The 23,093-nt window shown below is 46.1% G+C and overlaps 1 protein-coding gene across 6 annotated transcripts in view; it reads right to left on the reverse strand.

The window, feature by feature from the left end:
• The window catches only part of Gramd1b (GRAM domain containing 1B), a 239,499-nt gene that overhangs the window by 155,286 nt on the left and 61,120 nt on the right, over positions 1 to 23,093 (reverse strand). For 5 of the 6 annotated variants that reach the window (XR_005974729.1, XM_041656945.1, XM_041656944.1 and 2 more), the window contains exon 2: positions 13,618 to 14,475. The exons of the other annotated variant lie outside the window; for it this stretch is intronic. Coding sequence is in view for 4 of the 5 variants with exons in the window: in XM_041656945.1 (XP_041512879.1) it covers positions 13,618 to 13,994 (377 nt within the window). In the remaining variant the exon portion in view is untranslated. The remainder of the gene's footprint in view (positions 1 to 13,617; positions 14,476 to 23,093) is intronic. 6 annotated transcript variants of the gene reach the window in all.

A 23,093-nucleotide genomic window follows, 5' to 3' on the forward strand; every position in this document is an offset into this window, starting at 1 on the left:
GTCTGGACAGAAATGCAGAGGAAGGATGACCACCGAAAGAAAGAAAGCAAATGTTGCATGATAAAGTTACTCTGACAAAGTTAGTACATTAACACCCTGAAAGAGGCTCAGGAGAGCAGGCAAAGATGACCACAGTCCCTTATCCAACCCCCAGGAAGCCTCAAGGTTTCTGTTTAATAAAAGGTTAAGCATCCAGGAAGTGGAGAAAGGAGGTTCTTGAGACTCTGATCCAGGAGTACCATGTACTGTGGCATCAAAGCCACTGGTGAGATTCTGCTGAGGGCTATCAGAATGAGAACATCAGCGTGTAAGGGTTAATAATTTTTTTAATAGCTGGAATATATAAAGAAGGTTCATGAAAAGAGAGGGAAAGAAATGGTGTGGCTCTTTTTCCTGTTTAAGCAAACAGAAATTGTCTTGTTGGGAAACACCTGCCCTGCCAAACGCTATAAAAACCAAACCAACTGTTAAAATTCCAATGGCAGCTATAGTTGGAATGTACGGATTGGTGGTCTTGGCCTGAAAAGCCGAAGAGGAGCTGGTATGCTCCAGACAGGATTTAAGTGATGTAGTTCATCTGTTTTATCTGCTTATATTATAGGCATGGACCCATGAAGACTGGGTAATGCTTTTTCACACCTCATGCTATAAAGTGTAAGGCAGGGGACTCTGTCCTTTGAGGAATGTGAATTGGATCCAGACTGTCCAACCTCACACAACATGGGAGTGTTAGTATGAACGAATTCCTCTCAGGGTAGCTCTGCTCTGATAGGAGACTGGACTTACACAGAGGCCTGAGAGAAGGAAGCAACAACTCCTGGGACAGGAGGTTCCACAACGCAAACAGCTTATTCAAGATTGGGCTTTGTGGGGACTCCAGGAAGAGATATGAGCAGGGAGCCTCCTTTCCCCCAGACAGACTCAAGAGCTGCATAGAACACTACAAGACCTGTCACCACTCAGACGGTGTCCTATAAATGGCTCTCACCCGATCAACAAAGACCTGCCGCCTGCCACTGCGCACGGCAGTTCCAAGGAGCACAGAAAACATCCTGTGTGGAAGGATGCCACTCTGGATGGAAGAAGAAAAAGCAGATCAGCTGCACGGGCTGAATTATATATGCTGGTTTTAGCAATAATCAAAGAATTCAGCAGTGGTGTATCTCCCAGGCTTGGGTCTTTTATTCTCTCCAGGGCCAGTGGCCTAGTCCCTGGTAAAGCGTAAAGCAATGGAACCTGATCTGATGAAACGTCAGGTGATTATACAGGTCACAAACCTATGGCTATCACTATGGGAACTTGCAGGGTTTATTAAAACAGGATACTCTGATGTCACAAGAAGAAACCCCATCCAAGCTCAGTCGGTGTCTAGAACCAACAAGTAATATGTTTGCTCATCTATGGCATGATGATCTGGATCCATGACCTGGATCCATGATGGATGTAGACAAGGCAATATTGCAACAATACAGAGGCGGGCTGAGCCCAGACATACTCTGAGGCCCATAATGTGAAAAACAGGGACAAAGACCGCAGATGGCTACATGGCAGGCTCCTCTGGAGACAGATGTTGGCATAGTTGGCAAGGCTGGTTGATGCTGACAGCCGTAGGGCGCTACTAATGGGTCTCATCAGGAACAGGCACTGCCTTTGACTCTGGAGTACATAACTGCTGGAAGATGCAAATGCCCAGGGTGCCACAGACAAACCGAAACAGAACACCCTGTACCAATTTGGAAGTCCAACCACCATTTCTTCAAAACAGGGGACACACCTAACAGCCCATAGTACCCAACAGTTAGAAGGGGAGATTCTCTTCAGAGCAGTTGGCTGATAGAGAAAGGGATCATGAATCTGTGCTTACAATCAACAAAACAGGAGCGAAGAGAGAGTTTCCACTAGGTAGATTATGTTCTTTATTGGCAGACCTTAAAAAGAAAGGCAGGGGCCGGGACATGCTGGTTTGATAGTTTGCATTCTAGTGCCAGAACGAAACACACAGGCTTGGGTAATAATAAAGAACAGAGGATGATTTGGGCCATGGCTCTAGAGGCATCACAGCAGCCCAAGCTGCGGAGAGCCTTCTTTATGGTCCTTTCAGGTGGGAGGCACCACAGAGTGAGACAGTAGGCAACCCAGCTCTGGGGTCTCCTCCTCTTCTTATAAAGTACCACGGGTGCTCCACCCTTGTGACATCTTTGTTTCTTAACTGCCTTCTTATGGGTTGGAACCTCCAATGACATTCACATATGAATTTGGAGATTGAGTTCCATACGTACATTCTTGACGTTCACAGTCAAATCATAGCAGATGTCTTTGGGTCTAAGAGATAAACCCAAGGCTGATAACCACACTGTGGCCCCGAGCTACTTGACAATAGGCTCTACTTTTTTGTTTTCCTTTTATCTTTCTTCTTCTTCTTCTTCTTCTTCTTCTTCTTCTTCTTCTTCTTCTCTTCCTCCTCCTCCTCCTTGTCCTCATCCTCGTCCTCCTCCTCCTCCTCCTCCTTCTTCTTCTTCTTTTCCTTATACAGTTTCAACTTTCTTTTTCTTATCTGATATAGAAGTCACATGGAGCAGGACATGGTGGCACACACCTTTATCCCAGCATTTGGCAGGCAGAGGCAGATCAATCTCTGTGAGTTCAAAGCCAACCTAATCTACATAGTGAGTTCCGAGACAGCCTAGAGCTATATTATAGAAAGAACCTACCACAAAGAAGGTGGACAAGGAGGAGGAAGAGAAAAAGTAGTAACATGATCAGGACTGTAATCACAAGTGCTGGAAGCATGGCTAATTCCAAAGAAACTAACTATATTGTAGAACCACTGTCAGAATTCCTGCAGTCCTCATGAGGCACATTGTGCTTCCATATCCAGCACAACTGAGGTTAAGATTCAAGCAGCTGGGGCTAGAAAGATGGCTCAGTGGTTAAGATAGCTTGCTGCTCTTGCAGAAGACTGGAATTTGGTTCCGAGAACCCACATCCTATAGCTCACGACCAGGATATGCAATCCCAGTTCTAGGATATGCAATGCCCTCTTCTGGCCTCTGCAGGCATCTGCACACATGTCTATACATACTTGTGCACAAGCACTCTTACACACACACACACACACACTCACACACACGGGGCAGGGGTGAATGCAGCCAGGATGGAGGATGTAACTCAGTCTGTCTTCAATCCAGGCAGCCTTGGGTTCTAATCTCAATACCATGAAATATAGGACATAGTGGGGAGACTAAGATGAGAGGATCAGAAGTTCAAGGCTATTCTCAGTGACATAGTGAGTTCAAAGCTGACTAGGGATACACTGGTTCAAACAACAATAAATGTAGTTATTATTTAAGATGGTCCCCTAGTTACCCTACTTCCTAGAAATGGGGCACACTAGGAGAAGAACCTCTTGACTGGCGCTACAACCAGAAGTCTGTACCAACATGGTGACGGAGCCCAATGTTCCTTCTAAAGGGGACTGCTTGGACACATATTGAGAAGAAGGGACATGGCCAGAGAGTAAAAATGAACAATGAAGCTATATGATGGTGTTAGATTCAATACTGCACAGGCTCAAGAGGAGCTGTGCACCTGTGCTCGGCTCACTCACATCGGACACTGAACCAGCAAAGACTTACATCGCTGAGGCCACTCCTGCTGTTGGAGCCCCTCAAGTTCAAATGGAAAACTGCAAACTTGAGTGGCCTCCACTGGGAGATGTTTCTGCCTGACACAATGATGAACTAACTAGGCTAGTTACTAGTGACTGAACGGGCTTCTAGAAATGTACTATTGACTCTGAACTTCTTTCTCCAAGACCGTTACAAGAGACCCATGATGCAAACTCCAGGGATGGCCTGTGGTATAATACAGAGTATGTGTGACTTTTGCCCCAGGTTCCAGTCAGGGAGTTCCTACACCCCACAGAATCAGCAGGGAAAAGAGGGTCTTTTACAAATCATGTGACCCTTTGATACACTGAGTTTATTAAAGTGGGGGATTTATAACTCCAAAGGTCCCTCAATCGGAAGGAAACACTGAACAAGAAAAGAACACTAGAAAATAATATGGCAAATACAACACTCAGGGTCAAGATTACAAACTATTTTGCCCCTTCCTACTGTCCTAAGTTTTGTACTTAGCTAGCTATTCTATTAGACTGGTTATATTTGTTGACTTTAAACAGTATTAAAAGTGACTTCTTCTAAAACGACAGGCAGGAAGAACCTTGGAGAACTCTGAAACAATGCGCCACTAAGCTGGGTGTAGTGATAGACACCCACAGTATAGTGCTTTCGAGGCTGAGGCAGGAGGGCTGCGAGTGTGAGAACAGTCAGAATTCTGTAGTCTAGGTTACCGTGGGTTGTAAAACAAGACTGTGCATGTGTGTTAGATAAATTAATTGAGCGCTGGCTAGGCATGATGGTACACCCTGTAATCCCAGTATTGGGAGGGGAGTGAAGTCCACAGTCATCCTCAACTCCATAGCATATTCAAGGCTAGCCTGGGCTATAAGAGACCCTGTCTGAAACAAACAAAAAGTATCACTAGATTAACCATGCATTGCCTTTCTGCATTTTCCTCATTACTGGGACAAATAAGACTATGTTCACTATTTAAAAACATTTCCATTGCTGTAACAAACTGCTTGCAGCAGGCTAACATTACTTTTCCAAAGTCTATTAAGCTGTCATTTCTTAAGGTTCAAGGGCTCACATCCGGCACAATCCAAAGGTAGCAAAGACCAAGAAAATGTCCCTGTTTTGTGCCTCTCCTTCTGATAAAGCCACCAAGATTCGGTCATGGGGACTCTGTGGTAGTGACTGTATCCAATCCTGCATACCTCCATAGACCAGACCCAAGCTGGATCCTCCAACAAATTCTTTTACCAAAAGAGAGGTGAGAAAAGAGGTTGTTATTTATCTCCTTCCTGCCCTCAGCCCCACCATTTCATGGCTAAACTCCCAACCAGAGCAGCAAGACAGCAAACAGCTGTGGTCAAACCTCAAGGTAGAAGCTCCAGGCAAGGGACAGGCTCGACCCCAGTGATGCAATGTGTTACCAGCATCAGGGAGAGGCCTTAAAAAGAGCCTGGTGCTGTGGGGTCCCTAGCAGTGGGATCAGAACTTGTCTCTGGCACTTGAGCTGGCTTTTGGTAATCTATTCCCCATGCTGGGATGCCCTGCCAAGCTTTCATGCAGGGGGGAGGAGCTTGGTCCTGCCAAAGTTGATAAGCCATGCTTTGTTGACTCCCCATAGGAGGCCTGCCCCTTTTAGAACAGAGGAAGAGTGGATTGGGGGGTGGCAGATGGGAGGTGTGGGGAGGGAACAGGAGAAGAGAGAGGGGAAACTGTATGTAAAATAAACTTAAAAAATTAATAAAGGAATTTTTTTTTTAAAAAAAAAAAGAACCTGGTACTTGAGAGCCAGAGCCAGTTAAGGACTGACCAAGACTTCAGGTCACAGGTCTGAGTCTCAGCTAGTGAGCCTCTAAGTCTTCCCTGTCACTTCATTTCCTTATCTCTCCTTCAGATCAAGTCACAACCCTCTGAGTCTCAGACCAGGAAGAATGGACAGGAAGCTGAGCAAACTTTACAGCATCTAACCAAGAACAAAAACTCTTTTGGGGTATCCAGGGAAATACCCTGAGGTGTCCCTTCCCCCCCTCCCCCACTACTGTCTTCTTTAACCAACAGCCTTAGCTCTGCATGGACATATTTTTTCTAGCATTTTAAACTATGTGACTTAACTCAAAAATCCAGAAACACAGTTGAAAACAGGAATGTCTCAAATCAATACTACCTCACTATTTATTATTGTTGTTTATTTATTTATTTTTTTTTTTTTTGAGGTATAAGGGATTGAACCTGGGGCCTCATGCCTGTTTGGCAGGCCTATCACTGGACTACATCACCTGCCCAATATTGCCTCTGGAGGTGACATGTGGCTGCCATTGGAAGCCAAGGGTGGCCGACCACTGTCTGAAATCTTTTCATCAGTTCAAAGCCTCCACATCCTGCCTCCTTTCTCCCGCTTGAAAGCCCAGGTTTCATTTTCATTCTGTAATCCTGAGGAAGGCCGTTAGCTGTTGCTGGTAGTGGTTTTTTGTTTTGTTTTGGGGAGACTGCTTTGTTTTTTGTTTGTTTATTTCAAGACGCAGTTTCTCTGTCTAGCCTTGGCTGTCGGGAACTCACTCTGTAGACACAGCTGGCCTCCAAGTCAGATCCGCCTGTCACTGTCTCCTGAGTCCTAGAATTAAAGGCTTGGGTCACCTGCCTGGGAGAGGTTTTAACCCCTCCCCCCCCCCCCCCCCCCCCCCCGGAGAGAAGGTACTCCCTTCCATCTCTAATGTTGTTGGGCCCCAACATAATTCAACTATGTTGTCCTTCACCCCAGGTAAATAGCCCCTTGGTAAGTCACACACAGCTTTGGGCTAAACAAGAGGGAAATCAAATCCCAAGAAGGCAGAGGCGCCAGGAAAACCCTCAGTCTCCCTAAAGCTCATGTACACACGGCAGCTCGGCAATCACGTCCAGCCTCTGAACACCTGCTCCAGAGTTGGCAGCTTACTCACTAGGGTCAGGAAGAAAATTCCCTGCTGGCAGTTTAGCCATTCAGGCGCCTTAATGAAAACCCAGTAAGCCAGACGCCATCATCAGTGACTAGCATAGCAACTGGGGGCTACACAGTGTCTGGGAGGGACTACCCGAGAGGGGTGGGATTATCGCCTGCTCATCGGGCCCCACGCTCATCGTGGTCTCCTGTAATTGGCTGAGCGCATAACCACATGGAAACTCTCGAAATACCAGCTCCCACAGAGGAACCTGGCCGGCGTGAATCAGCCCACAGGGTTCCATCTCCACGTCTCAGTTTCCACAAACTATTTTAATCTAGAAACCACATCTACAGGCAAAGGCAGGCTGCCTTTCCTGGGGTAGTCGGGCCTAAACCATCATCGTTGCCCACACGCAGCTGTGCCTCCCACACGTCCCCCACCCAGACTCGCTCAGCAGCTTTCCCGTGCCTCCAGAATTCCCATCTTGCCTCATACGCAACTTCTCCACACCTACACCTTCTCAAGCACGCGAGGTCAGCAGGCCAGGACTATAGAGAACCCGGGATTGGAACGAATACCCTGTTCACATCCTAACCTTGCTCCTGTTAGACCGGGAAGAAGTTAATCTCCTCTACCGCAGGTTCTTCCCCGGTGAAGCCTATCTCAGGTGACTGTTGTGAGGATTAACAGTGATCATGAATTTAAGACACTTAACAGGCATCTTGCCACAAAGTAAGATTTACTCCCCGTCTCAAGGAATTATGGGGCTGGTAGAAGTCTTTGCTCCTTAACCCTACCTGCGCTGGCTGCTTACTCCATATGCTAACCGGTTACAGTTTCCTCTACATGGCTTTGTTCTTTTTTTTTTTTTTTTTTTTTTTTTTGCTTCAGAAGTTCAGAAATTTATTATAATGCATCTGTTGAAAGACAGGCTAATATCATTTCATAAATTGGACTTTTTGAAAAAATATAGTGTCAATGTATAAGAAGTATATAAAAAATGAAATATCAACTATTCAACCTGGTTCAGAATTATGTATATATTTCATTAATAAAAGTGAATTTATTACTATCTTCTCTGAACTTATACAAAGTTTGAGGTTACAACTGCTTCAATAACACAAACACATAAAAACTTTTGCATAAACTTTATTTATTTATTTATTTATTTATTTGGTATTAGGAGACAGGATTTTTTCTGTATAGTTTTGGTACCTGTTCTGAACTAGCTTTTGTAGACCAGGCTGGCCTCAAATTCACAGATATCCACCTTCCTCTGCCTCCCGAGTGTAGGGTTTAAAGGCATGCGCCATCATCACCTGGCTTAAACTTTCTTTTTAATTCACACACATGATATAGACATCACTTTGAGATTCAAAACAGCTTCTGACCACACTGTTTATTTCTGTCTATTTCTAATTTTGGGGAATTATCTGAAGTCATTTCACAGGTCATTCTCCTTGGAGATGGGAAAAGAGAAATAAAACAGAATGAAGGGGGTAACATTTATGCTGTCTTCTCAAAAGCTTCTGGCCAATACATAATTTAAGTTACGATGTGTTGACTGGTGACCAGTTTACTTAGGCTCTTCATTTTTGCTTTGATCTTATTCACGTGATCCTTGACCCATCTCAACTGTCATTTCAGGGACAACAATACCCCACCTTCTGAACAGTACATCCAATAATTTATACCTAAATTTCCAGTAAGATATCAGCGTCTCCGCTGCAGGATTTCACCTCGAATACACAGGTAAAGGTAATTTATGCTCTCTGTGAAAGAGCAGGTTTTGCTAGGTTCTGATTTGTTTGACTTTTAAAAATCTTATATTATTATTCATTAGGTGATTATTTGTTTTCTAAAGATAGACAGCAAGTTAGGGAACCACACGGGAGGAAAGGGTGGGAGGACTGGGAGGAACGGGGAGAGGATAAACCTTAATCAGAATATATTGTATGAAAAACATCTATTTTCTTTTTGTAATTTCTTTTGTATTCATTTTGCATACCAACCACGGTTGCCCCTCCCTTCCCTCCTCCTCCACTTCACCTCTCTACCTTCCACAACCATTCCTCAGTGATGGTAAGGCCTCCCATGAGGAGTCAACTAAACATGGCATATCAAGTTGAGGCAGAACCAAGCCCTTCCCCCATGTATCAAGACTGAACAGGGTATCCCACCATAGGGAATGGGCTCCAAAAAGTCAGCTCATGCACCAGTGATAAATCCTGGTACCACTGCCAGGGACCTCACAAAAATACCAAGCCAAGCAACTGTCACCCACCCACATTCAGAGGGCCTAGTTTGGTCTCAGGAACCATACAGGCTCCACAGCTGTCAATCAAGAGTCAATGAGCTCCCATGAGCTCTGGTCAGTTGTCTCTGTGGGTTTTCACATCATGATCTTGACCTCCCCCCCCCCACCCCCGTTCATACGATCCCTCCTCCCTCCCTTTGACTGGATTTTAGGAGCTTGGCCCAGTGCTTAGTTGCGGATCTCTGCATCGGCTTTGTTCTTTTGTGGGAAGAGGGATGTGAGTTTCTTTTTCTCTACCACACAGAGCAGTGTGTACTATAGAAATAATAACCAAGCAAAGTCGGATCGAGTAGAGTGTCTGGATGCCCAAACTCACCCTGCTCCCTGCAACTATCAGAAAACGCAATGGAGAATCAAGACAAACATATCCATGATATATACCTGCAACCAACCAACCAGCTATCCTAGCACCACAGACATAGCCTAACACACCAGACTGGGCAGAATTGGTGGGTACCATTACCAAAGGTCAGATGGAGCCAAACAAAGAGAGCTCTCTCTAGCAGCTAGCCTGCTAGACTGTGAGCAACAGGTACAGGGTAGGGATGTCCTGCAGAAACCGGGGCAGGCTGACTGAGTGAGAGATGGTGTAAAAGGTGACAGCTAGAAGTTGCACAGGGGAGAAGAACAAAGAAATTCTTTTGTGTCCTCCAGAAAAACAGGCAGCAGTTGTCCACTGCCCAACCCACCTGTCCCACGCCAGCTTTTCTTCTCCTCTCTTAAGAAGCATCCTGGGATACATGGCTTTGCCTGACTTCTGACTTTCTCCCAGAATTCAGGAGGCCATAAAAGACACTAATGCTCAGTTTGGGCTTTAAACAATTACCATAACCATTATTGGCCAAGAGATTTGGGAACACGTGTAGGCATTAATTTGTTTCTTGACATTTTATTGTCGTTGTTGGTCTGGGACAGTACTGACTCTAAGAGCTTGTCCCACTGAGTTATTCATTGTTCAGAACCTACACTGGCTCCCACTGAGTTAATACCATTTTGTATATGAAGAAACCAAAGCCAGGCCTGACACACACATGTAATCTCAGCATTAGGGAATAGAGGCAGAAAGATCACTAGTTCAAGGCCAAGCTTGGATGCATGAGACCTTGTCTCAATCCATACATAAGTGAATGAATAAATAAATAAAATTATCTAGTCTCAAGGATTTTGTTATAGCAACAGAAAACAGTAAGATAGCCATCCATTTCCATCGCCAATAGACATTTGGTCTTCTCAAATTCAGCAGTCTATGAAAAGGAAATTAGTGGGTATCTAAACCCGGTGATCCAGATTGGGGGGGGGGGTTGGGGGCTTGACGGTGTTAGCTAAATAATATGGCTGTGTGTGTTTTGTATGTGTGTGTTGACAAAAGGATTTTTAAAATTACCTGTGTGGATGTGTACACACATCTATCAATATAAAATAATGGATTAAATACTTTTTTTCCATCCTGGCATTAAGTACTGTTTTCCACAGGGTCCTGTGCATGCACTGTGAGCATTCTACTACTGAGCTAGACGCTCAGCTTCAAATTCATTAGGATTTGAAGATTAATTGTGTGACATCTAAATCATATTTTTTTATTTTTATTTTTTGAGACAGGATTTCTTTGCGTAAAAGCCCCTAGCTGACCTGGAATTCACTCTGTGAATCAGGCTGGCCTCGAACTCACAGAGATCTGCCTGCCTCTGCCTTCTGAGTGCTGGGATTAAAGGTATGTGCCACCATGCCCAACTTTTCTAAATCACATTTCAATAATTTTGTTTAAAATAACTCATCTCTAGACTCATCTCCCCACTAAAAAGTTCTCAGACTTGTGAATAAGGAGACTCACTTCAGAAAGAGGAAAGGAACTTACTGTTTATCATCAATGAACACCTATGGGTCACCACCAGGGGGCAGGTAGTGGGCAGTGGAAACAGGATGGATGCGTGTGGACAATACTCCATGCTGTTCTGCTTTGACTTTGGTTCTGATTTGCTATCGTTTGTTTGCTTGCATCATTGAGTCCAGGCTGGTCTGAAATCTACTATATAGCCAAGGATGACCTACATCCCCAGCTCAGTCTGCCTTTTTCTACATATGCAGTTTGCCTTCTGTATCTCCCAGTTCTGAATCTACAGATCCAACCAGTTAGAGATAGAAGAATTCAGAAAAGAATTATCTATACTGAACATATGTGGACTTTGTTTCTGACTAGACCTCACTGTATCGTCCAGGCTGGCCTTGAACTCCCGGCCATCCTGCTCTAGCCTCCCTAAAGCTTGGATTACTGACCTGCACCTCCACGCACATATAGAAACAGACTTCCTTTCCCATCCTTGTTCTCCAAATAATACAGTACAGCAATTATTTAGACAGCATTTACACTGTGCTTCGTATTAGAAGGTACCTAGAGATGACTTAAAGTGTATGAACACAGGCCACCAAATGGGCCAGCAGGCAAAGACACTTGCCACTAGACTGGACACCCAAGTTCAAATCCTGGAATCCTCATGGTTGAGGAGAAAAATCATTTTCTGAAGGTTATCCTTTGAGCTCCCCATGTACAAGCATACCTATAACACACGCACGCACACACACATGCACACACACGTGCACAGTGAAAAGTTATAGCTATGGGAAAATATGTATGTGTTATATGCAAATACCATGACACTTTATATAAGGAACTTGGTGACTACAAAAAGACCTGGAGCCAACCTCCATGGATACCAAAAGATGAGAAGACATACATTTTCTTCCAACCCCATATGCCAGCACATTAAAAAAAAATAAAACTGTCTTAAGCTATACCTAGGAGGTAAAATAACCTTCCTATTTTTAAAATTATCCTTCCTACTTCAATAAAAAAATAATATTCTACCATACCCTTAAATAACTCAAAATCAAAAACATCTTCCTTCCATTTGCTCAGCTCCCCCTGCCTACGTTGGCTAGCAATGGATGACTCTCTCCTCTATATTTTGTCTTCAGTAGATGCGGCAGGATGTCAATGCCTCTTTTCAGGTCTCGCACATTTGAGGAAAAAGTACCTGAGCTGACAAGCTGGTCTAGCTTGTGATTAACCCCCATCAATCCTCAGTGCCCTCTACTCTGCGAAAAAAGCAACAGGGTGGAATGCCAGAAAAGAAAGACCTGTTGCCCCCAAAGCCATAACTGGGAGAAACTGTGCAGTCACTGCAAACAGGAGAGAGATTTCATGGTAAATCACTGGGAGGAGCCCCAAGACTCAGAAGGGTCATCTCCCGCACAACCCAAGCCTAGCCCTCAGCACCACGAAGACACATCACACACGCTAGTTTCTTTCGATTTTCGCCATATTGCTCCCTTAGTCCATCTTATGCACCTGACCTCACAAGTCTCTCGCTGTTTTCTTTATCCTATCTGCACTTGTCATGGTTTTAACCTCTCCCTCCCAGGGCTTCTTCTATGTCTCCAAGCTTCTCTTTTCTTGCACCACCACTACAGGTGACAATGGCCCCATCGCTTTAATGTCAACGAAACTTGCACGTCTCAACTTCTTTTTGTTACCTGGTGCGTTGGTTTGTTTTTGTTTTGTTTCATTTAGGTTTGGGTTTTTGAGATGCCATCCTTTCCAGGTGACCAACGCATATCTGAAACTCCAGGAGTCTTCCTGCTTCCACTTCTCAAGGTCTAGGATTACACGCAGGTATCACACAGTTTCATTTACTTATGTTGTTTTGGAGATGCTGGGAGCGCCTTTGTGTTAGGCAGATATTTCTTTGCATTAGTGTCCTATCCCACTTAGCTTCCACATCCCTTCACATCCTGGAAACGCTTCTCAGCATCATCACCACTAGCTGGGGCCACGCTTGAGCTCCTGAGAGCCACTCAATAAATGCTTCCTAAGTGAACATGAATGAGGCTGCGCAAACGGGGTGAATGAAATGATCCCCATTAAAGTGATTCATTAGTTACCACCATCAACCACAACAACAATGCCCCCCCCCAACAGCACAAACATCCTGCTAACAGTCATAGCCCCTGAGACTCAAAGCAAATGCGGGGTGGGGCATGGGATTCACGAGTAGTGGGGACTCTATGCCACCATGGAAACTTCCTGAAGGAGTACCCCACCAGGGCTTGATGTGTAACTACCCTGCAAGCTTCACACCAGTTCTTGGATGTGGGCAGCAAACACCTACCTAGCAAAACTGGAGCTGGCAGGGTGATCGAGAGACGTGTCTCTGACAAGGTAGGATATATGATGAACACTTCTGCCTAGGCATCTGGACCTGTATGAGCATCTTAACGTAGGAAAAATAACAAAAAGTGAAGTGGAATTTGGAATTCCACGTGGAGGCGCCACTTAAACTTCTCTCGCTAGCCCTGGCCATCTCCACCCGTACAATGGAATCACAGCACTCTCTCTACCTTAGAGTTTCCCTGAGGATAGAATTTGGAGGCAGGGAGAAGCACTTACTACAATAGTCTGCACTCAGTAAGGGCTCAACAAATACTGATGCTATTTTACTGTTCATTCTTGCTGTGAGGATCAAGAGATGAAACGCAGCATGAATCTATGTCAGCCTATCAAGTCCCTAGTCCTGAGCTGTGGAGACAAAACCTCTAGCACTGGTGCCCTTGCAGCTCCTGAACCTTGGTGACGTGAAAAGCTCCAGCTTTGGTCCCGGAAGTTTCCACCAGAATGCCCTGGGGCCCTAGACCGCTCTGGGGAGAGGCGGGAGGTGCAGGGGAGGACAGCTAGAGAGAAACGGGGACCTACCTGCTCTCACTGCACTCCTTCCGCTCCCTCACCCGCAGCCACTTGCGGAGCAGGAAGCGCTTTCGGCGCGGGGACGCGCTGGGTGTGGAGCAGTTGGACCACGGGGTGTCCTCGTCGCTTGAGGGCGTAATCTCAATGGACGGCAGCTGCAGGAACTCCTTGCCCGGGGCCAGGACGCCGGGTAGATCTGGGGTTACCAGTCCACCTTCCAGGCTCTGCTCTTGCACGTTCTTCATTCGGCGCATCTTAAAGCGCCGGCGGCGGAGCGTGGGGGTGGACGAACTGGACCACACCGCGCTGCCCTCGGGCGCGCCCTGCGGCTCGGGCACCTGCAGAGCGGGCAGCTGCAGGTTCTCCATCATGTTAGCTGCCGGCATCGGGGTCCCTGGCCGCTGCCCGGTGCCCTCCACCTGAAGCCTGGCTCGCGGCTCCCACTCGCGGCTCCCCACTCCGGGGCCGGTGGCACTATCCGCTCTCACGTTCAGCTAGCAGCTCGAGCCTGCCAGTAGCTCAAGTTCCTTTTCCTGGAGCGCCGCGAGGAGGGGACTGTTGGGGACGCCGCCTCCTGCGGTCTAGAACTTTTCGGAGCGCGCTTCCTCACGCAGTCCGCAGCGGGAGAGGCGACCCCGGGCGTAGCGGCTGTCTCCTGCCAAGCCTCGCCACCCGGCTGCCCTCCTGGGGCTTCCCTCACGCGCCCGCGTGTTTGTCTTCCGCTGCGCTGGCTCGCTCTGCCGGCTTCTCTGCCTTAGCGGGACTCGGCGGCCCCGGGCCCCAAGGGGCTGTGCAGCAAACTCTCAGTGGTTTGTGTTCAGCAGACCGCGTTGGGGAGCCGGCTTGGCGCTGCAGGAGCGTGGAGGGCTGGAAGAGGCAGTGGTAGGAGGGAGAGGAAAAAGAGAAAGAGCAAGGGAGACACTAGATAAAAGCAAAAAAAGGTGGAGGAGGTGGAGCTGGGGGTTGAGGCGGGAGTGGGTTGCTATCCTGAAAGGACACGCACGCACAGACAGCGACAGCCGTGTAACTGTACAAGGAATCCCTTGGGGAGGGACTCTACCTCCGAGTCAAGGCTGCTCCAATCAGCCTAATGAAATAAGAGCACGATCCAAACTTTCTCAGGGCAACGATTGGCCGAGCAGTTCTGGTTAGCAAACTCCCTGCTCCCCCCCCCCCCCGCCCTCAGGGGTGGGGGGAGGAGAATCAATTGATTCAGCCCACACTCTCAGACCACCCAAGATACAGGGTTGAGGGAAAACTAGGGGACTTTTCAGCGGAATATCTCTCTCTCTCTCTCTCTCTCTCTCTCTCTCTCTCTTCTCCTAAGAAACGTGTATTCTTTGAGTCATTTGGAGGGCTGACGGGGAACACTGGGTATAGTCAGAAGGACAAAGGAAGGTTCCTGAAGGCTGCTTCCAAAATGGCAAGCTGGGAGGAAAAAACGGTTCTGTAGAATGAGCTGAGGACACTACACGTGACACAAAGGACAGATAGACCGACTGGATGAAAAGACACAGGACACACGGAACCAGTAAGGAAAAGAGTCTGCCCCTGCACATGGTGTGTGACCCTGCCAAAACCATACCTTCATTCTAAGGAGAGGAGGGAGAGTGAAGTCAGACAGCAGCCTCTCAGAAACCCCAGAGTCAACATTCTAAAACTTTCTGATGCTGCTTCAGACTGCGGGGAGCATGGGCTGGCTCACAAAGTCTACTGTGGCTGAGGGACTCTGAACTCAGAAATATGAAATAATCCCTCTAGTGTATCAGTGTTTTACGCCCCCCCTCCCCCCCGCCGTTCCCCAGAGGCAGGTGTACCCTAAGAGAAGGGGGTAGAAGTGATCTGCTCTGGGAAGACATTCTTGGTGGGACTGAGCCCAACCTGCTGGACTATAGGCAAGAAATTTTCCTCTTCAGTGGCAGACCAAAAGGAACAACAAAGACCCCACTATAAGGTGTACAATTGACCTGTTCTCTTAGCTGCCATTTGTCAGTACAGTTTCCCTTGGAGGGAGGGATAAAAATCACATCCCTAAAGGTCATAAGAATTCACTGCAAAATAGAGTATATCCCTACAGATCAGGAAGACATCTGAGGTAACAGCTGGACATGTATCAGACCATCATGTCCTGCAATGGCACATGGGGGGAGCTTGAGACGTCCTGACATTACACAACGTCCTTGAGGCTGAGAAAAAGAGGAAGTGCATCTGGCTGACTAGCCAGGGCCGGGTGCACACTTCTGACCACTCTTCTGACCCTTCGTATCCGGCTGCTGGCTTGCACAGGCATGATTTGGTATCCCTCTATTTTAACTCCTGCTCACAGTGGAGAAAGGAGACACCCCTTTCCATCAGGTGTCAGACCTGGCAAAGAGCAAGACAGCTCTTCTGGCTAAGAGCAGGAGCCTAGACTGGGACTCTTTGGAATCAACCAACGCTCTACGTAGTTTGTTCGCTGTCTTGGATCTCCTCCATGGAGGACCACTTTGTAGAGGATAGACAGCTTCCCAGTTCAGAGAACTTGCCTGTTAGATGGACTGTTTTTTTATTTATTTTTTAAATTACATTAAAAATAATACCAATCAAAATTCCCACTTCCTCCCCTACTCCCACTTTCTCTCCTATTCCCCCACCCCTCCCCCAGTCCTAAGAGAGGGCAAGGCACCCTGCCCTTGTGGGAAGTCCAAGGCCCTCCACACCACATCCAGGCTGAGCAAGGTATGCATCCAAACCCAGACCCAAAATTATGAATATGGTATGTACTGACTCATTAGTGGATTCTAGCCATAAACAAAGGACATTGAGCCTATAGTTCACGATCCTAGAGAAGCTAAGTAATAAGGTGAACCCAAAGAAAAACATATATTTTTTAGATGGACTGTTGATATACAGGAGCAGTCTCTGTGCTTAAGGGAAGCAGGACACTGCCATTCATTTGGAGCCCCCAAAAATTTAACAGATAATTTGAAGAAAGAAAGGGTACACCACAATACCACAACACACACACAGACACACACTGTCATAAACCTTCTGAATTTTAATGCATTGCTCTCAAAATGAAGAAGAGCCTCCAACTTCCTCCTCCCATGCACCTCCGTCAGGTATCCCACAAGAGAGCCTAGACCTAAAATCCTCTGAGGTTTCAAGCAAGCTTTGGGCACAGCAGTGGTTGAGAAGAATTGCTTACATTTCACCTGACCTGAGGGAAAACCTCTGCCAGACCAAAGCTAAAAGGTTCTCACTTGCAAAGGAGCAGATACCCAAAGCATCCCCCTTGCCCCTGACCTTGTCGGCCACTCCCTTCCACCTGTAGCCTCTTCTTTCCTTATCCTCTTCACCCATCAAACCCCCAATCAAAATTAGGAGTTCAAGTTCATTCTCACTTACACAGCAAGTCTGAGGTTATCCTGAGCTAGAAGGACCTTATCACAGAACAAAACAAAGCTAACTAACAAAAATAAAGCCAGACCTCACACCCTCAGACCCTGCAACTGTCTCTGCTTACTTTGAAACACAGATAGTTGCAATTGTCAGCAGTTGTCCCCTCTAAGATCCCCGAGAAAGAGCCAATTGTTTCTCCCTTTGAATATTTCCAATATGCTTTTTATTTGTATGTGACCTTTAGACTTTGCAAAAAATGTTCTCATACATCACATTGCGTCGTCCAAGTGACCTTAGGACTGACGTAACAGAAGTTACTACCCTCTTCTTGCAATCATTAATATGGAGCAGGCTGCAGAAACTTATTCAAGGACTCCCATGAATGACAATGACTAATATAACAAGGCCAGAATCAGGCCTTCAGAAACCAGCGTAGAGGCCAGCAAAATCATCTAATGGGCACTGACTCAAGAAAGCAGTGCCCTGGTCGTTCCAGACTGTAGCTATTCAGTTCCAACAGCTGTTTTTACAAATAGGCAAAAAAGAAGCACAAATCTGGAGGGAGGTCAGTTTCCGAAAGCAGCTGATGGAGGTTGTCATAGCCAAAAAATACCCACAACTCCTTTTTAGACTTGCATCCTCTCCTCTCCACATTTCCTCTCTCTCTCTCTCTCTCTCTCTCTCTCTCTCTCTCTCTCTTTCCCTCTCTCCTCTCTCCCCTATTGGCTCTAAATACCACCTCAGTTCTCTGGGAAACTGACCTCGTGTGTGTGTGTGAGTGTGTGTGTGTGTGTGTGTGTGTGTGTGTGTGTGTGTGTTGGGGGGGATGCTGCAGACAGGTGGTGTCCGGAATGTTCCAACCCCCAACTTCCAACCCCACATCTAGGCCTCCCAGTTTAAATGAATGGATCTCATGTTACCAAGTGGCTGTTGTTTATTCTCAGCCGTACAGGCTCTCGCTTCCTGTCGACACAAGACACCCAGCACCTGTCTATGACTTCTGGAGACCTGCAATGGCATAAGTCTATTCTCCGGAAAACTTAACTAACAGCTTTGAGAACAGATGTCTCCTGAGTACACACTTAGACAGAGCACGCTGCGAAAGGTGCAGTCATGCCCTAACCCAATGGACAGAGACTGTGTTCCACGCAGCGTCCGTCCAAGTGCATGGGCAAGAGCAGACTAGAAATCCGTGAATGGAGTTTGTGGCTTGCAGGAAAGCTGGAGGTGGGGACAGAAATGTAGCAGATGCTGCGACAAGAATGGGCAGATACTCTCCTCTAGTCTCTTTTTTACTGAAAGACTGTGCAAAGGACAGTGTGGGGAACTCACGTTCAATGACAAACGTGTGCCCAGGGTTAAGACTGGTTAGCGACTGGAATGCATGGCCAAGCCCAGTTAGGAATGGCTTTCTCTTTAGGCTTTTAAAAGGTAAATGGAGCCTAGTTTGAGCAGTGGAAGAAAAGAGATTATCTTTGTTTTTTTAAGAGATTATCTTTTAAAGGCCCGTATTCATCCTACCAGTGTGCGGATCTAAGGCTCAGGTTTTCCACTTTAAAACAAAAGCAATTTGGCAGGCACTTGGCTCATTCCTGTAATCTCAGCACCAGGGAAGCTGAGACAGGAAGCTTCAAAATGCAGGTCCAGTCTGAGCTAAATAGCAAGACCCTATCTCAGGAATTAATGGATTAAAAGATTTGGTTTATGCCCCCAACAAAAACTGGTCCGAAATGACTGCTCTTGGTTGCAGACGCTTTGATCTCTGACCTTACTGCGGCCCACAAACTGCTTTACCACCTCACACAGAAAGTTAGAAACATAGAGACGGTCACTAGGGTAACAGTGAGGCAGGGAACAAGGCGTAGAGAGGATGGGATAAGAGAACAAATGAAGAAAGTCCCTTGAATCCGCCTTTTCTATATATCTTCTGAGGTTCCTCTTCACTCCCCCAACTGCTTAGAGGAGCTAACCACTTAGGAAGCCTAAGAAGAGAGCTTCTGAGATGGCTCAGTGTGTGAAGTTGCACTCCAGCAAAGCTGAACTCCTGAGTTCTAACCCCGGGACCTACATGGTAAGAGATAACCTACTCCTGCAAGCTAACTCCTGACAGCCAAGTAGACCACAAATATGCAAGCATTCACACACACACACACACACACACACACACACACACACACACGAATAAACAAACACTTTCTGTTTTTTTTTTTAACAGTCGTAAAGAACCATGTTAAATTTGTGTGTCTTGGGAAGCAAGATAGAATAGGAAGTCAGCTCTAGCTAAATGCAATCTAAAGAAAGCACAGCTGACCAACCACCACATCCAACTCCTCCCGAGGATAAAGAGCCTTGACAGACAGTCTCTTCCGGAGAACAGAGCCTTGGAGAGCGCTCTCAGCCTTGGGCAGTGTACAAATTTGGCAGAGGCTTGCTTCCATCAGCCTTCACAGGCACAAGAGTGATCTCTAACGTCACCTGGTCATCCTGGGAGAAGGGCAGCCACCAGATAAGCCCTCCAGTTTCATAGCTCTTCAGAGATCACTTGGCATAACATTTGGCTGCTCTTCTCTGAGACACCAAAGTACAGGTAAATGCCATCCCCTCTTGTCGCTTAAGTCTTGCAAGAACAATTCTTGTGCAAACCAAGGCTGGCAGCAGCTTCCTAAAGTCACCCCCATTTTACCCTTGACTGGTCACACCATGCTCTAGATAATCCGGCTGCATTCCTCAGAAGCAACACAGAACACACACACACACACACACACACACACACACACACCCAGCACAGACTACACTCATGCTAGTAGAGCTTCAAGTCCCTTTCTGTCGCCCACTATCAGATTGGATGTGGCCATTTACAATCTGTGCACTCAAGTTCTTGACTAGCTTCCTCCTGGCATGCTCAAGAACTCTAGACCTACAGTAAGCATTACAACAGAGATTGGCACTTAAGAAGTATTCTATTACCCCAGCCTTCATAGCGCCTGATTGCATTTCTCATACCTTTATTGGGAAAAGGACTATTCGTGTTGATTTTCCATTCAGTTTATGGTTACAAGGAGCTGTGAAATCGGAGCACCGAGCAAGAGAAATATGATGCATTCTGCGCACTGGGCACACTGTTCAGCAAGTCCCGGTAACTCATATGCAGATGAGATGTGGGTAGAAAGATAAGAATGTTCTAATTAGAGGGAAATAGGTGGTCCACGCAGTTCCTGTGGAGGAAATGGTATTTAAGACTCAGGATATGAAGGCAAACTCCTATGGTCATAGCACTCACAAGTCTGAGGAAGAATTGCTTTGAGTTCGAGGCCAACTTGAGCTAGTAACTTCTGAGCCAACTTGGGCTACAACTCATGCTTTTTATTCCCCAAAGACTGAGACAATTCTTTTCCATCTGATAATTGGGTCTCTCCTGACCTCTGAGTTGGAGCAGCAAGAGAAGAGATGACATTGCTGTGGGTTAGAGAGTAAATACAAGGGATAAATGGTTTGACTGCAGAATCAGGTGGTTCTTTCCAGGAATAGGTAGGAGACATTCATTCATTTGCAAACCATTCTTTTTAGTCAGGGTTCGTTTGAGAAAAGGTCTTGCTCTATAGCTGGACTTGAATCCACACCCTCCTGCTTTAACCTCTTCTACGGCCTGGAGTTACCTTGGGAGAAGTGTAGGGGTGCGGGCAATGTGGTTTGTGTTTTGCTGTTGCTCCCCCTTTAAATTGTGTGTGTGCTTTATTGCTGAGAGACGTTATGTTTCAAGAGAACAAAATGTGACTACATGATTATGCCATTTAAAATGGAGTTCTGTTTATACCTGCTAAGAAAATTGAAGCCTGGTGGTGTACCTGGTAATCTAACAAATCAATCAAAAAAGCATTTAATATTCCCAGGTTTTCGGCACATCTAATAGTAGGTACTATAAGGAGGTTTTTTTTTCAAAAGTTTGTGTAGAAGTACTCATTTCTTCCTAAAAATATTTCTTTTGAAAGCTCATCACGGATGACTCTAGCTTCATCTGCTTCAAAGCTGGAGGAGGGAAAGATAGAGCAAAAAGCCAGTCTTAAAAGTCCAATTTGAAAGGAAAAACTACTTGAATAGAAATATGTACCACAGGTAGTTTGAACATATGGCAGAAAGATCCCAATCCAAAGAATGTCACAGAGGCGACTATGTAGTCCAGGGCTGCAGGTTTGCGGAGGAGATTTCCAGGGAAATGGAGGGGTGGGTGTGCTTCCAGCAAGCACACTGAGGCAGACAAAAGAGTAGGGCATGTTCTAGATCTGCTAACAGAACACTGTGTGGAGTGGGATGGTTCTTCAGCTTGATGAAGGTTGCGGGGGAGTACAGAAGAAGCTCAGCGGTGAGTCTGGGCTTTAAGAAAACATTGCTCTGATCACAGAATCCCAGGATAGTGAGGCAAAGGCTTCAGTGATCTGGTTCAACCACCACAACATCATCCTTGCTCATTTTGTTCAGTGGAAAGCCAACAGACAGAGAGATGATGTTGTTCTTCTAAAACGTAGGGACAAGGCTGAGCTTTACACGGAAAGGGTTCTGCAGGCCCCTTGAAGTTAGAAGTCAGAGCTACAAGGTTAACTCCTGCCAGAGGAAGGCTCTTAAGCTGTAGGAATGATTCCTTTTATGCAACCGAGCAGCCAACCCCTTTTTATTTTCAGGCTGGTCTCTACCCCGTCCATCAGAAAACAGTAGCCATTTTCTACAGATAAACAAGCCAATACCTGGAACTACTTGAGCACCATGCTCCAACCCCTTGTAGAGTTGAACAGAATCCTCATAACATTTTCTCCTGTGATCCAACACTGAAATCAGACAGGTCTCGAGACAGATGCCTGACTTGCTCTCTTAGGATATGAAGCTGCATTTGCCAAGCACCAGGGACGGTAGTGGTTACATACTAAGGCCAAGAAAAAACTATAAGTCACTTTGTTACAATACATGAAGAAGTTGAAGAGAGGTGGGCTGGACAGATGATTTTCACCATTGGCCTTCGTATTCTAGCCCTGGACTCAATTCCCACTGCACAATGAAGGAGTCATTTTTCTTTCTGCAAGCCACACAGCCAGAGGGAGTGTCTGTAAATAATTCATTCTTAAGCAGGCCCGCCTTAGCTGCGGCCTTCTGCCCGTCAGCTGTTTCTACTTTTCAGGAACACTCCATATGCATCCACCATGGCAACCCTCTGCCCCAGAGCTGGCCCACAGGCAAGCAGCATGCTTGCCTCCCTTGCTCCTCCCTGGTAGTTAGCCCTGAATCACTGGGCTCACAGTTCATATCCGTGCCAGCAACCACACAGGATTTTTACATAGTTTGAAACTGACACTTGGGAAGGTGAATACAGTAGCGGTTTGCGAAAATACAGATTGAAGTCAGGGGTAGTCTCAGAGGATCACCTCAGTTTATGAGTGTGAGGCCAGTCTGGGCAACAGAAATAAATATAAATAAATACAAATAAATAAATAAATAATAAAAACACAAAAAGAAAAGAACAAGCATGATGGAAGATAAATTTAAAACCATAATCTTCACTGGCGAGAAAACTCGGGGGGAGAGTTCTTGCCAGGTATGGACAATGTGGCCCTGGGTTCAATTCCCACTACCCCAAAAGAAGTTATATTTAAAATGATCTTTTAAATACAAAACAAATAATATGTCTCACAAAAAATAATTTATGAAATTGTTTATTCGAATAGGTAAATTTTTCAATTAACAACTCGAGTAAAGCAAGGGTCCTGCGAAGGACTCTATTAAATAACACAGGCTGTCCACACTGTGAACTTTCAGTGTGCATCACTGGCTGCAGACTGGACTTCTGGGTATGTATCCAGTGAAGGAAGGCTTACTTCCTATTCCCTTAGCCATGCCCTAAATGAACCAGGTACCTTTGGGAGACATTAATTCCGCCTAATGGTTGTATTTCTTTTTCTTTGTTTTGTGTTGGAAACAGGTCTCACTATGACGCCCTGACTGGCCTAAATCGAACTCACTGCGTACACCAGGCTGGTCAGGAACTCATAGAGATCCACCTGCTCCTGCAACCTGAGTGCTGGGATTAATGCTGGAAATCACCACACCCAGCACAGCTG

The sequence above is a fragment of the Microtus oregoni genome, unplaced genomic scaffold (assembly GCF_018167655.1).
Source record: "Microtus oregoni isolate MIOR12 unplaced genomic scaffold, Mior012 000008F_ref0000371, whole genome shotgun sequence".
In the NCBI taxonomy this organism is placed as follows: Eukaryota; Metazoa; Chordata; class Mammalia; order Rodentia; family Cricetidae; genus Microtus; species Microtus oregoni.